The sequence below is a fragment of the Haplochromis burtoni genome, unplaced genomic scaffold (genome assembly GCF_018398535.1).
Source record: "Haplochromis burtoni strain Fernald_Lab_line unplaced genomic scaffold, NCSU_Asbu1 Contig_315, whole genome shotgun sequence".
Classification (NCBI taxonomy): Eukaryota; Metazoa; Chordata; class Actinopteri; order Cichliformes; family Cichlidae; genus Haplochromis; species Haplochromis burtoni.
In genome coordinates, this window is record NW_024582676.1 from 512,300 (window position 1) to 524,784 (window position 12,485).

Consider the following 12,485-nt stretch of genomic DNA (forward strand, 5'->3'; position numbering starts at 1 on the left):
TGTGTGTGTGTGTGTGTGTGTGTGTGTGTGTGTGTGTGTGTGTGTGTGTGTTTACATGAAAGATCCTTCATCCTCAGATAAAACATGAGCTAGAGGGACAGCAGGACATCCCGGGCTGGGGAGTATCAGACATCAGCAGGCATCTGATGCAGTATCAGTGTGTGTTCAGTAAAAAAAAAAGACGGCAAAGAAGCAAACACATGTATTCTCAGACGCACACATACACAAACAGTCACATGCATGTACACAGCCCTACTCCGGGGGCACTGCTGTAATTGGATGTCTGATTACTGTCAGATAGCGTGTGTGCATGTGTGTGTGTCTCTCTGTGTGTGTAGGGGTGGGGGCACATTTCTATGTCAAAGAGAGGCTGTTGCAACAGTAGAGTTAAAGCAAGAGAGATCAACACTCAGAAGTCATACAGAGAGTATCAGACAGAGAAGTGGGCATGTTCTCTCTTTGTGATTTCTGAGCTTAACGTTGACCTTGTGATTTTTATCTGTTGTCTGGCATCCAATCATCCCTTGCTTATCTCCCTCCCCCTTGCTTTATATGCTACATCGTTTCATCTTTCCGTCCTTTTCCATTTCCTCCTTCCCTAGTTCCAGAATCCTCCTCTTCTACTTATCTTCTCATTTCTCCACCCGTCCTGCCTATCATCCTGCAATCCCTTATCCCATCTCTTCGTTTGAGGTCTTCGCCATCTATCCCCTCTTGTCTGGCCCACTGCCGATCCTGTCCTCCCACCACCCAGCAGAAGCCATTGGGATTAGTCTGATTGATTAGAAGTACTGGTGATGTGCGACTGGCGATGGAAGGTCAGATGACTCAGTGGAGACATCGAGACTGACTTGTCTCCTGCCTCACAAAAGTAGTCTCCCGTTGCAGTTGTCAGATCTCACAGAAACTTGTTCAAAGCTAGTGGACTTTCTATATACTTGCTGATATTGAAGAATAAAGTACGAAAAGTGCTTATTAGTCAGCACTTTCGAGCACTGTTTGGGTTTTGGCTTGTGCAGATTTAGAAATGGAAAAGCTTTTTCTGTTTCCTTTTCTTATGGGTTTTAGATGTGGGTTGACGCGTGTTATACCAAATTCTGTGGAAAAGCAAAAAGAATGTAAATACTCAGATATATATTTGCACAAGATGATTCAGATACAGCTGTAACTTGGGGTCTCGTGTGAATTATCACTACAATGCTACTTCCAGTATTTTCTCAAGGTTCCATTCACAGCCACTAATTAGGGGGAAAAAATGAATACGCAACATGTATAGCTTGTGCTTTCCTACTAATTTTGTCAGTCTTTCTTAACCACTAATTTCTTATATTTTCCAAAGTTCTTTATGTTTTCTTATCATATTGCTTTTTAATGGAAATGCTTACAGCATTTAAAGAGGCTGCACACTCGTCTGATGCGTGCATGGCGCTCTGTGCATTAGGCTTCCACCTTTCTTCACATTAGACCTGAGCAAATGCTGACTTCAGCCGGACTTCATGACTCCTGTGGTGATGACAAACCTGCCAACTCACACAGTTCATTTCAATACAGTTCAGTTCAATGCAATTTTATTTATATAGCACCAAATCACAACAACAGTCATCTCAAAGTGGTTTGTATTGTTAGGTAAAGACCCCACAATAATACAGACAATCCCCTGTGAGTCAGCACATGGCGACAGTGCGAAGGAAAAACTCCTTTTTAAGGGAAAGAAACTTCTGGAAGAACCAGAATCAGGCAGGAGTAGCCACATGCCACAACTGGTTGTGGGTGAGGGGAGGGAGACAGGACAAAAGACACACATTAAATGCAAAATTGCATATAAACACATAGAGTGAAAAGAAATAAGAGAAGAAGAAATGCTCAGTGCAACCCCAAATTTTATATATATACTTTTAAAGTGCTTTAAATGTGCTATTATGTTGCTTTTTCATGGAAATACTTGCAGCAGTTAGATGGGTTCCATTTTTGCCTGTGATGCACATTCGTCTGATGCATGCACAGTGCTGCGTGCATTAGGTGTCCACCTGTCTCCACATTAGACCTGAGCAAATGCTGACTTCAGCTAGACTGTCTGACTCCTGTGGTGATGACAATTCTGCCAACACACACACACACACACACACTCGTTTTCATATCCTAGTGAGGAGGTCCCCACGAGTTCAAACTCGTCCCCATAAGTCACCGTTGGTCCCCACAAGTATAGTGGCATTTCAATTTTCTGTCCCCGAAAAGATGTCTAAACATGTACACACACAGACACACACACACAGACACACACGCGCATACACACACGCACACACACACACACACATGTCAGGTGTTGCTACACAGTGCACTCAGACATTTTCTGTGTGACGGTAGTGAAACTTAGATGCTAAAAGGCCAAGATTTACTTTACAAGGCACAGTCTGACCTCTATGTATGAAATAAGTATAGGTGACAAGTTCAAGTCCTTTTCATTTAATCTGCAGTCAGTGCCTCTGTCCTTCACATTTGCCTCACAGATGAAAAGTAAAAGGACTTGCATGGGTTTGTGACAGGACAGCATAAAGATTGATGCATTAACATGCTTGGCTTTTTGCACCACATAGAAACCGTTACTTTACCCTGCAACACATTGTAAATTAGTTTTGTTTGTTTTTTTAGTTTTAGCACATATGACACTTTCAGTTTAATTATACGTACATATTTTAATGTTAATAATGTACAGGATTTTCCAAGTTTTAGATAATTAGAACTGTAATTTACTGTCTGTAATTTACTGTAGTATCACCCAGTAGCCTCTCTTTAGTTGCCCACAGAAGGAGAGACAGTTAATTCCCATCTGATCACAACTATGTTTTGATGTGTTTAAAAGTTTATTCTATTTTATTTTCATATCAATTAAATTAGTGTTGCACAGAAAGTTTCAAGTGATTGTACTAGTAATTTTCAACCCTTTCTACTGGGATGTTTGAATGTTAGGGTCAGATATTGATGTAAACAACATTAAAGCCTGGGTCCATCCTGCCTTGTGTCAGTGGTTCAGAATGGTGGTGATAGTGTAATGGTGTCTTGGGACACTTTGGGCCCCTTAGTACCAACTGAGCATCATTTAAATGCCTCAGACTACCTGAGTATTGTTGCTGACCATGTCTGTCCCTTTATGACCACAGTGTACCCATCTTCTAATGGCTTCTTCAAGCAAGAAAACGCACCATGTCACAAAACTCAAATCATCTCAAACTGGTTTCTACAAGATGACACTGATTCCACTGTACTTGAATGGGCTCCGCGGTCACCAGAACTCAGTCAAACAGAGCACTTTTGAGAAATGATGGAACAGAAGATTTGGCTCATGGATGTCCAGCCGGCTAACCTGTAACAACTGTGTGATGCAATCACGTCAATATGAACCAAAATCTCCGGGAAACTTTCCAGCACCTTGTTAAATCTATGCTGTGAAAAATAGTCAAAATCTATAGTTAAATAGACATAATTATTATGTATGTAATAATTAATCTAAACATTATTAAAAACAAAAACAAAAAATGAACGCTCTGGTTTGTTTTTAGCCAATTCTTGCTGTTCACATGCTGCCTATAGATACTAAATAGAAAGATGTTTTTGTTTTCTGCAATGTATTTTCCATTCTTCACTTGCGTACAAAAACCACAGTAACGCACACTAAAGAAAAGACAGATTTTTCCAGTGCCTAGGATTATAATAATACAATATAGATGCAGACTGAAAGATAACTCCTGCAACTATATTATTAAATTCTGCTATAATATACTGAGACTAGATTGTAAATGAGGTTTTTAGATAGATACCACAAATTATTGTATTTTGTCTGAGCATCACCCGAAGCGGTTTATGCTGTGCCATCTAGCAAATATTCAATATCCACCCACTGATGCAAACTAGTGCCTTCATTTATACAGTGGGAACTCTAACATAATGAGCAATGTTCCAAATGTTGGTGTGGGGTTGTAATTTTCCCTCAGTGTGTATTCACGCTACGCTAATCAAAAGTTGACCAAAACAACATTCTTTTTCTGAAAACTGAAGAAACTCTGCCCGTTTTTTTTAGCGCTCCCTGCACCAACCGGTGTTCCATTATCATCAAATTATAAGCTACCAAACTTGAACCCGTTACAAGTTTAGAAAAACATTTCCACCTGAGGGTGGTTTCAGGTCTGAGCAGCATCTTTTTTGAGTTCGTGTTTGGGCCGCTTTGAATTTTCAAGCCCGTCTGAGGCTCTGTGACCTGCATCCTTTAAGGCTTATTTTAATGGGAGGATGCACATTTCTTTGGACAGCGGTTTGTGGGTTGTCAATGATTCATTAGGAAGCCTGCATAGGACATTTACCTCAGAGGCTGAAAAAAAGACACACAATGTGTGGGACAAAAAAATTTGCGCACCACATGAAAAACAGCACAAAAAAAAACCATATAAAAAATTGGTAAGATCCCATGTTAGGAAGTACAGAACTTACACAAGCATTGTTTAAAAAGCCAAGTGCACATGCACCACCACACATACACAAAAGAAAAAAATCATTGACTTCAAAGGGCCTATATCACAGTACCCCCACTCATGAACAGAAGCAGAGGGCAACTTCTAATTTTAAAGTGTGTGCTAATGAGGTTTGGAGAGAAAGAAAGAGTGTGTGCATGTGTCTAAGTATTCTCCATAGTAACAATCCATTGGCAAGTGTTTATGTAGTGGGAGTCCGGAGACAGGGTTTATCAAGGAAATACCAAGCTGGAGAAAGAAATTAATTTCTTCCTTTGTGGATTTGTAGACCACACAGAGCCTCGCATTTGATCCAACCATGTTTAATCCTGTGCTAATAGTAACAGCTGATAGGGCATGTGTGTCTCTCAAAATTATCAGGACACACTTGCAGGCTGCTTGGAGGATAACGCGACTGTATTGTAATGGAATAATTATTACAGAAAGAGAGTCGGATTTTATTGCCTTTGTTTCACTTTATTACCCCAGTCATGTTTAATCCAGAAATATGCATACACGCACACCCGCACACATACACACACACACCAGTCACTAGCCATGAAGAAATTTCATTCATTGGCCTTAACACTCTGCATATGACTGGGTAGCAGTAGTGATTTATAGTCAGCAGCCTGTGTTGTTTATGTGTTTTTTACTATATTTTTCAAGTAAATGCATCAGTTTCTTTTGTCGTGAAGACTTAAGATTGGGTGGGCTTTAATGGGACTTTCTGGTTTTTAAGTGGGCTGCAGTACTCTTGACTTTTGGGAATGGCTGTAATAGAGTTTTGAACCACGTAGTCTCTTAATTTTTTAATTCAGGTGTTTTTAGTTCTACTGCCACAAGTGATTAAAATCAGGTCATGTAGTCTGACTTTACAAACATCTGTGAAAGAATGGGGTGTTCTAAAGAGGTCACTGATTTCAAGTCTGGTACTGTAATAGGAGGCCACCTCCTTCTAGATGCTCCACAATCAACAAGTGGTATTATTGCCAAGTAGAAGCATTTGCAAACCAAATCAGGACTGATGTGCATAGTGTGATAAAGTCACCAACCTGCATTGCTGCAGAGCTCCAAACATCCTCTGGCATTAACATCAGCAATGAAACTGTGAGCCAGGAGCTTCATGGCATGGGTTTCCATGGCTGGGCAGCCCATACAGGTGTAAGATCTAAGTGACCTTGTACTTTTATTCATGTAGTACAGCAATATTATAAAATGCACAGGTTTATCAGTGAATGTGTGCAAACCTTTACAGAGTCAACAACACAGTTTCTGCAGAAGCAGAAATGACTGCTGTGAAATTCATGTAAGGTAGGTTTGAGGGATTAATAAAAACAACATATGAAAAAGAAGAAAAAATTTGCTTGTTGCATTTTATGCACTGTCTGATGTGTAAGGAGTTTAGGTAATTATTTCAGGATGCAGTGCCCCAAGTTTAGCTAGTTCGTTCCTGAAATTGTCTAAATACTTTGGAGGTATTAAGAAAAGTTTGATGAGCTACAGGTGAGAAGAAATTGACAAAAGCAAGACGCACACAGTGAGAAGGATGAGTAATTTCTCTCTTTTTCTTCTTCCCCATTCAAGTCTCTGTTGGATAATAGATGAAATGGTGCAGAGAGAAGAGGGTGTGGGAGGGAAGCAGATTGTTAATTAAACGCTGAGACAGCGGCGTTTCCCTTCCTGCAACTGAAAAAAATTCAACCTCTAAACAGAATGGAGTTAATTACCGACTGCCAGGGTTTCGTTTGGAGAGACGCTGGACACACTTAACATTGAATTTATCATCACAGCTTGCACTCTGCCTCTCTCTGTAACAGCTGCAGAGGGGACAAGTGGATACAAATGCATAGTAACGTGTAACACGCACACAAAAATGCACATTAAACTGCATGTATTTCCACAGATAGCTGAGTGCATTGATTCATTCCTCGTGGCCACAGGTTGATTCCTATTCACACATACAAAAAACAGGTATTCACGGGGCACAATGCTACACCTCGCATCTGCGCCCAGAGATGTGAAAAACATGAGCGCGCACTCACACGTTCAAGGAATTAGGATTCAGTCACATTCAATTCCACAGCGAAGGCTCAATAATCAGGTTATTAGTGATAAACGGAGAGCTCGGTGTGTTGGTGCTCAGTGGATAAAGAGCTCATAATTCAATTAGCCCATTGTAGATGAACGTGCTACAACTGGCAAATTATGTAACAAAAACTGACTATTACAGTGACACAATACAGCTGTTATCTGAAGTGAATGAAGAGATTTTCTTACGGTTTCCACATTAGCATGCGCAGCGTGTGATCATATGTCTCCAAACAATTAATTATACAGTTTACACACAATCAGCCAAATTACGAGCCTTTGACTGTAAGACGAGAACAGCTGAAAGTTAAAATTGACTGAACAGCTTTTCACACTTTGATTTCTCTAAATATAGCACTAATTCCGACTTAATCCAATAATGATGAACATTATTGACATAACAAATGCCAGTAAATAATGTGTTTACTGCTTTGTTTATCCAGAGGATAATGAGTGTCTAATGCTCTCAGGCACAGTTTCCCTCCTCGGGAAACAGCAGCACGCTGCTGACTTGATTTGCTTTGGAGACTACTTGAGGTGCTGATTTTAAAGATTACAGAATACACTAAAAATATTTTTGCATATTAGAAGTTTTTGACAAAGAGCAGAAATATAGGCTACATATATTCAGGATATTTTTTGCAAATTTTTTTCTTAACTTTTTCTTTTTATGCATGTCTGTGTTTGGAACGTGAAGCCAGTCCTCTGTTTCCCGTGCCCTGCTGTGCAAGGATTTGGATATTGAACCTTGGTTCCTGTTTAGCTTTCAACTTGACATTCTGGGAGTGATTAAAAAAGAAGCTGTTGATGCGTCTCCTGACCTGCCTCGCAGCTGTGCTTTTAGCTGAGAAGCAAAAGGTGTGCGCTAATATCTGATGTTCACTTTTAACATGCCGTCAATTTTTTTTTACCATTTCTGCACTATCAAATATGTGAAGTGTTTGGCTGCGATAGTGACAGCCAAGTGTGCGCGCACGCGCGTGTTTGGAGAAGCTCTTAAGTTTACAGACAATATTTGATATTTTCTTTATCTGGGAAACTCGTTCTCCACAGGGACAGTTATTAATGATGGTTGTGAGGCTGTGAAACAAACAGCGATTTAATCACTTTTATGCTGCTCCAAGGACAAAGACGGGAGAATGCAATCGTCAGCGCTTGTGTATTTGAGTGTATGCGTGTACATATGCCACGCTGAATTTATTTATGATTTGCTGTTTTTGTATATGTATGCAAAAGTGCATGTCTACTTGGTCATTATCCTTGAGAACGTATTTTGAACATTTAAATATTTGCTTCTTGTGTGTGTCTGTGTGAGAATGAGTGTAAATGTGCGAGTGTGTAGGGGAGTGGGGTAGAGGTGGGTACTTGTGCAGATTTTGTCACTTTAGTGATTATCCTTGAGAGGCTTTTAATTTGAGGCTAATGAGTATTTGTTTTAGCGCTCATGCACTCCGGTGTGCGCATTTATGTGGATGTGTGTGCGTCTGTGTGCGTGCGTGTGTGTGATTAAGGGCTGTGACATAGTGAAAGCGACAGACTGTACAGATGTTCAATAAATGGTCTGGAACAGGCAGGGAGGAAAGGGGACATCATTCATACTTTCTCACTTCTATATACAGACACACTCTCTCTCTCTCTCTCTCTCTCTCTCTCTCTCTCTCTCTCTCTCTCTCTCTCTCTCTCTCTCTCTCACACACACACAGACATTCCCAGAGACGTGAATGAAATGAATGTGTAGACTCACACACATAAGACATGGATACACAATGTCCATCATAAATTCTGTACAGATATAACAAAGGCAATGTACAACAATAACATAATCCTACACACTCACACACACATACTGCTAGAAAGAATTTACACAATAGCTAATGATTGAATGCAGCCAGAGTGAATTAACAGCTTAAAAAAACCACCTCCTGAGGTGGCTGAAAACAGTATGCAACAGTGTGTCCGTGTGTGTGAGAGGGCTGAGGGATCAAGGCGGAACCAGGTAGACAGAAATCTTCATTATCTCATATTGTGAGTGAAATAACTAATATTGTCACACTCGACAATAGTAAATTAAGGAGGTGAAGTGGGTACAGACGATATTTCTTGCCACTTACTCTGTGCAGTGCCGTGATTTGAAATCATTCATGCCCCATTCCTCTTTTGTTTCTTACAGTTTTCTCTCCTGTGATCAACACCACCTACCTCCACCATCATCTCAATTCATTTTAGCAAATTCTTTTTTTAATGCTTGTTCTCCTTTCCTGCTTTTCCCCCCTCCTCAGCTTCCCACTCTGTTTATTTTCACTTCTTCCTTTTAGTCTTTTTCGGTATCAATTTTAACATCCCTTTTCTTCTTCAGCGTTCCTCTCTTAGAATTTCCCAGTCCCCCAGATTCCTCCTACCCTTTCTCTACTTTCTTCCTACCTAGTCCGCTCTTACCTGTCAGTTGTTGTTTAATCTTTTCAAATGTTTTTGGTCTTGAATCTTTTGGAGAACAAATTGTATTGAACAGCCAGTACTATTTTACGTTCAGTCATGTCTCTTCCCGGACTTTAGTGAATATCTTGCTTTCTTTCTCTGCTGCCATGTTAACCAACCACTTACTCTTACCTTTATCTCAAAGCTGTGAGGGTGTTCGAAGTGTTAAAGCCTTCGTCAGAGGCCACGACACAGGGTGCTTTGAATAGTTTCAGAAATGTGTAGAAGCCGACCCGAGAGTGAAATTAGTGTTGAAAACAGAATGGAAAATGCAAATCAGTGAATCTAAAATAGATGATGCAATCTGTCCCTCCTTTTGCTTTTCCCCCCTCTTCTGTCTCAGGTGGTGTGTGTATTGCCCAGTCCTTGAAGATCCCCAGGGAGCCCAGGCCAGGGGAGTTTGACAAGATCATCAGACGCCTGCTGGAGACCTCCAATGCCAGGGCCATCATCATGTTCGCTAATGAGGATGACATACGGTACGTGTTGTGCACTTTAAAAACGAACCCTGCTGGTCAACTTTCCCGCTGCTATCAGGTGTACTTTTTTGTTTAATAAGATTTTCTGTGACATTTTCAACATATTTTACAATAGAAACCTTTTGACACCTACATGCTCGCTGTGATTACAATTATGTTATTCTGAAGAAGAAAAGACCTGGTTTTCATATCGCTATTCTTTAGCAACTCACTTGGTTAGAAGTGTTGCATTGTGGTACCGACAAGAGTTCGCACTATACTACAGGCACAATTATTGCATTTACATCTTGAATGATGATGTACATAATTATTAGGCAGTTATGAAAATTGAGATTTAAACAAAAAAATTCAAATATTATAAAATGCAGTTTTGACTCATACGACCCCCTGAAATGGCTTAATTACTGGTCAATCAGACCTCTTGTCTTTGGGTCCTGCCAAAAATGCTTGAAGAATAAAGCCTTTTTAGATAAATGCTGTCCAGAATGCTAAGCTCCAGAATGCTTGAGATTTGGAAATAAATACTTGATGACATGTTTTTCACACATTTTATGGATAGAAAAAAAAGGAGTCACTCCTCACGGGCAAGACGGATGCTGCCTGTTGCTGCATCAGTTATAGATATAAGCAGTGGTACAAGAAAAAAGCTGCAGTGATCTTTATGTAGGGTTAAGCCTAAATCAATACCCCACTGCTCGACTTGTCTGCTGTAGTCTATCTTCAGATATTTGAATTATCTTTTCTTTTTCTAAAACAGACGAGTTCTGGATGCAGCTAAAAGGAACAACCAGACGGGTCACTTCCTGTGGGTGGGTTCAGACAGCTGGGGGTCCAAGATCTCCCCTGTGATTGGCCAGGAGAGGGTGGCCGAGGGGGCCATCACAATTCTTCCCAAAAGGGCATCTGTGGATGGTAAGGATAATAACAAGCATATACGAAGCTGTCAGCACACATGCAGGTAATAACTGAGAAGATGTGAGGAATAATAAAAGTAGTTCTCACCTGCACTGAAACTGGATTTGTGGCAAATGAAAGAAAGCCGAAGCAGCGTCTGCTCAAACTTTGATAGATCAAATTAAGGAGTCAGGGGAAAGACCAGAGACAGAAATGAAATGGACTCATGTTCTCTCACTTTTGATCCCAGTGGGCAACAAGTTTTTGCCAATACACCAGGGAGAATATCCTCATTTGCTCTCTGTCAGAGCTCTCTATTAGATAATTGACTCCTGGAGGGCCACATAGGTGACAAGATATAAACTGGAAGCGAGGGAGAGAAATAGAACTTTAAATGAATCAAAGGGAGCTTTGGCAGATTCACAAGAAAGGCTATGTCGACTTTAAAGAAATGACAGAAGAGATGTGAGTGAGGATTAATGACTAGACTTTTCTTTTGGTACACCTAGAAAGAGAATGCAGTATAATGCAGCAATTCTGCAACATGTGTTATATAAAGCTTAAAATGTGTCTAAACTGTAATTTATAGTGACATAGTATAGTACAGTACATAGACTCAAACATGGGATCTTTTTGCACATGAGGTAAATGTTTTCTCACGCATTGAGAATTATTCTGATGCCATAACAAGCTCATTGAAATCATCTTTTGGGCTCCCAATGCTGTATAATTTAGCTTTTATTTCCACAGGAAACAAAAGAGAAGCAAATGAAATTGTTGGCCTTCCTGCTAAAAACAGATGTCTCTGGCCTGTACTTTGGAAGTACTTCCTTGCTGTAACGTTAATAATTTAAGGCAAAACTTTGCTTCACAACTGGTCCAAAAACACCACAATGTTGTTTTTAATGCAGTGAGGCAGCAGTTTTAAATTGTGCTAATATGCCACAAATTCCCTCAACAGTGTCACATTGTATTTACCTTTGCTATTGCAGTTGCCAGAAACAAGGGAAACAGCTAGTCTCAAACAAAACAAAACAAAAAGGAAAAACAAAAGTCACTCTAAGTGCATGAGTCACTTTTACATTTTTTATAAGGAATATAACACCAGATAATATTTTTTGTATCTTTGAAAAAAGGCTTTCTGTTTTTCCCATCCAGTAGTCTTTGAACTAAGCTAACTGTCTTCAGGCTCAGGCTTCACATTTAATCTGCAGATTAGAGGCAGAAGCATCAAATAACATTTCTGATATGAGCGACTTTGTTGATTTCAGAGGTACTTTTTTATGCCCAGCGACAGTCCTGGCCAGAGGCATTATGTTTTTACATAAATAATCCATATGTATAACTTATTCTGGTGAACACATTTATTTTCTGAAGGTAGACAAAGCTGACAAACCCAACCTGTGCTATTCTTGTGAATGTAATATCTCGGGAACACTGGGAGGAAATTTCATTCCACCTGTCTTAAATGTTCTTTTGGAAATAAGCATAGTTATCAGAATTTGGTACTCAAAGATCTCGGTGACATCATGATTATTTTTGTGTGTGTGTGTGTGTGTGGGGGGGGCGGTTGCCACAAGTTGATTCATTTGAATAAATTTTACACAGATATCTAATTGGATAAAATGATTAGCTGGTGTCATTTTATATCCAAAAGGGGAGAGCTCTGCTTCACTGTGACATGCTAATGTTTTGCAAAAACACACTTTCTGGCTGCTGTTCAACACCATAATTCAAGAGTAGATGCAGAGATGTTGAGCACTTTCAATTTGGTCAGATACTAAAGTGGTGACATTAATCTTTGGTGGCCACATATTAAATTCCATTAATATTTTTACTCCATATATTATGAGTCTGGGCAGACATTGATATATTACTTTACTTAGCTGGTTGGAAGAGGCTTAATAAATGCTACAGTATTTTTTTTATTTTTTATTTTTATTTTTACTAACCTGAAATTGTATTACCCTTTAAAGAACTTTAGAACTAAAGTCTACATGGTTTCATCTCTATTCATCAGTACTTAAATGCAGTTTTAAATTAA

The 12,485-nt window shown here is 39.7% G+C and overlaps 1 protein-coding gene across 5 annotated transcripts in view; it reads left to right on the forward strand.

Moving 5' to 3' along the window:
* Positions 1-12,485, forward strand: part of grm8a (glutamate receptor, metabotropic 8a) — a 281,453-nt gene that overhangs the window by 184,341 nt on the left and 84,627 nt on the right. For all 5 annotated transcript variants that reach the window (XM_005941599.3, XM_005941601.3, XM_005941598.3 and 2 more), the window contains 2 exons: positions 9,412-9,547; positions 10,305-10,459. In XM_005941599.3, coding sequence (XP_005941661.1) covers positions 9,412-9,547; positions 10,305-10,459 — 291 coding nt within the window. The remainder of the gene's footprint in view (positions 1-9,411; positions 9,548-10,304; positions 10,460-12,485) is intronic.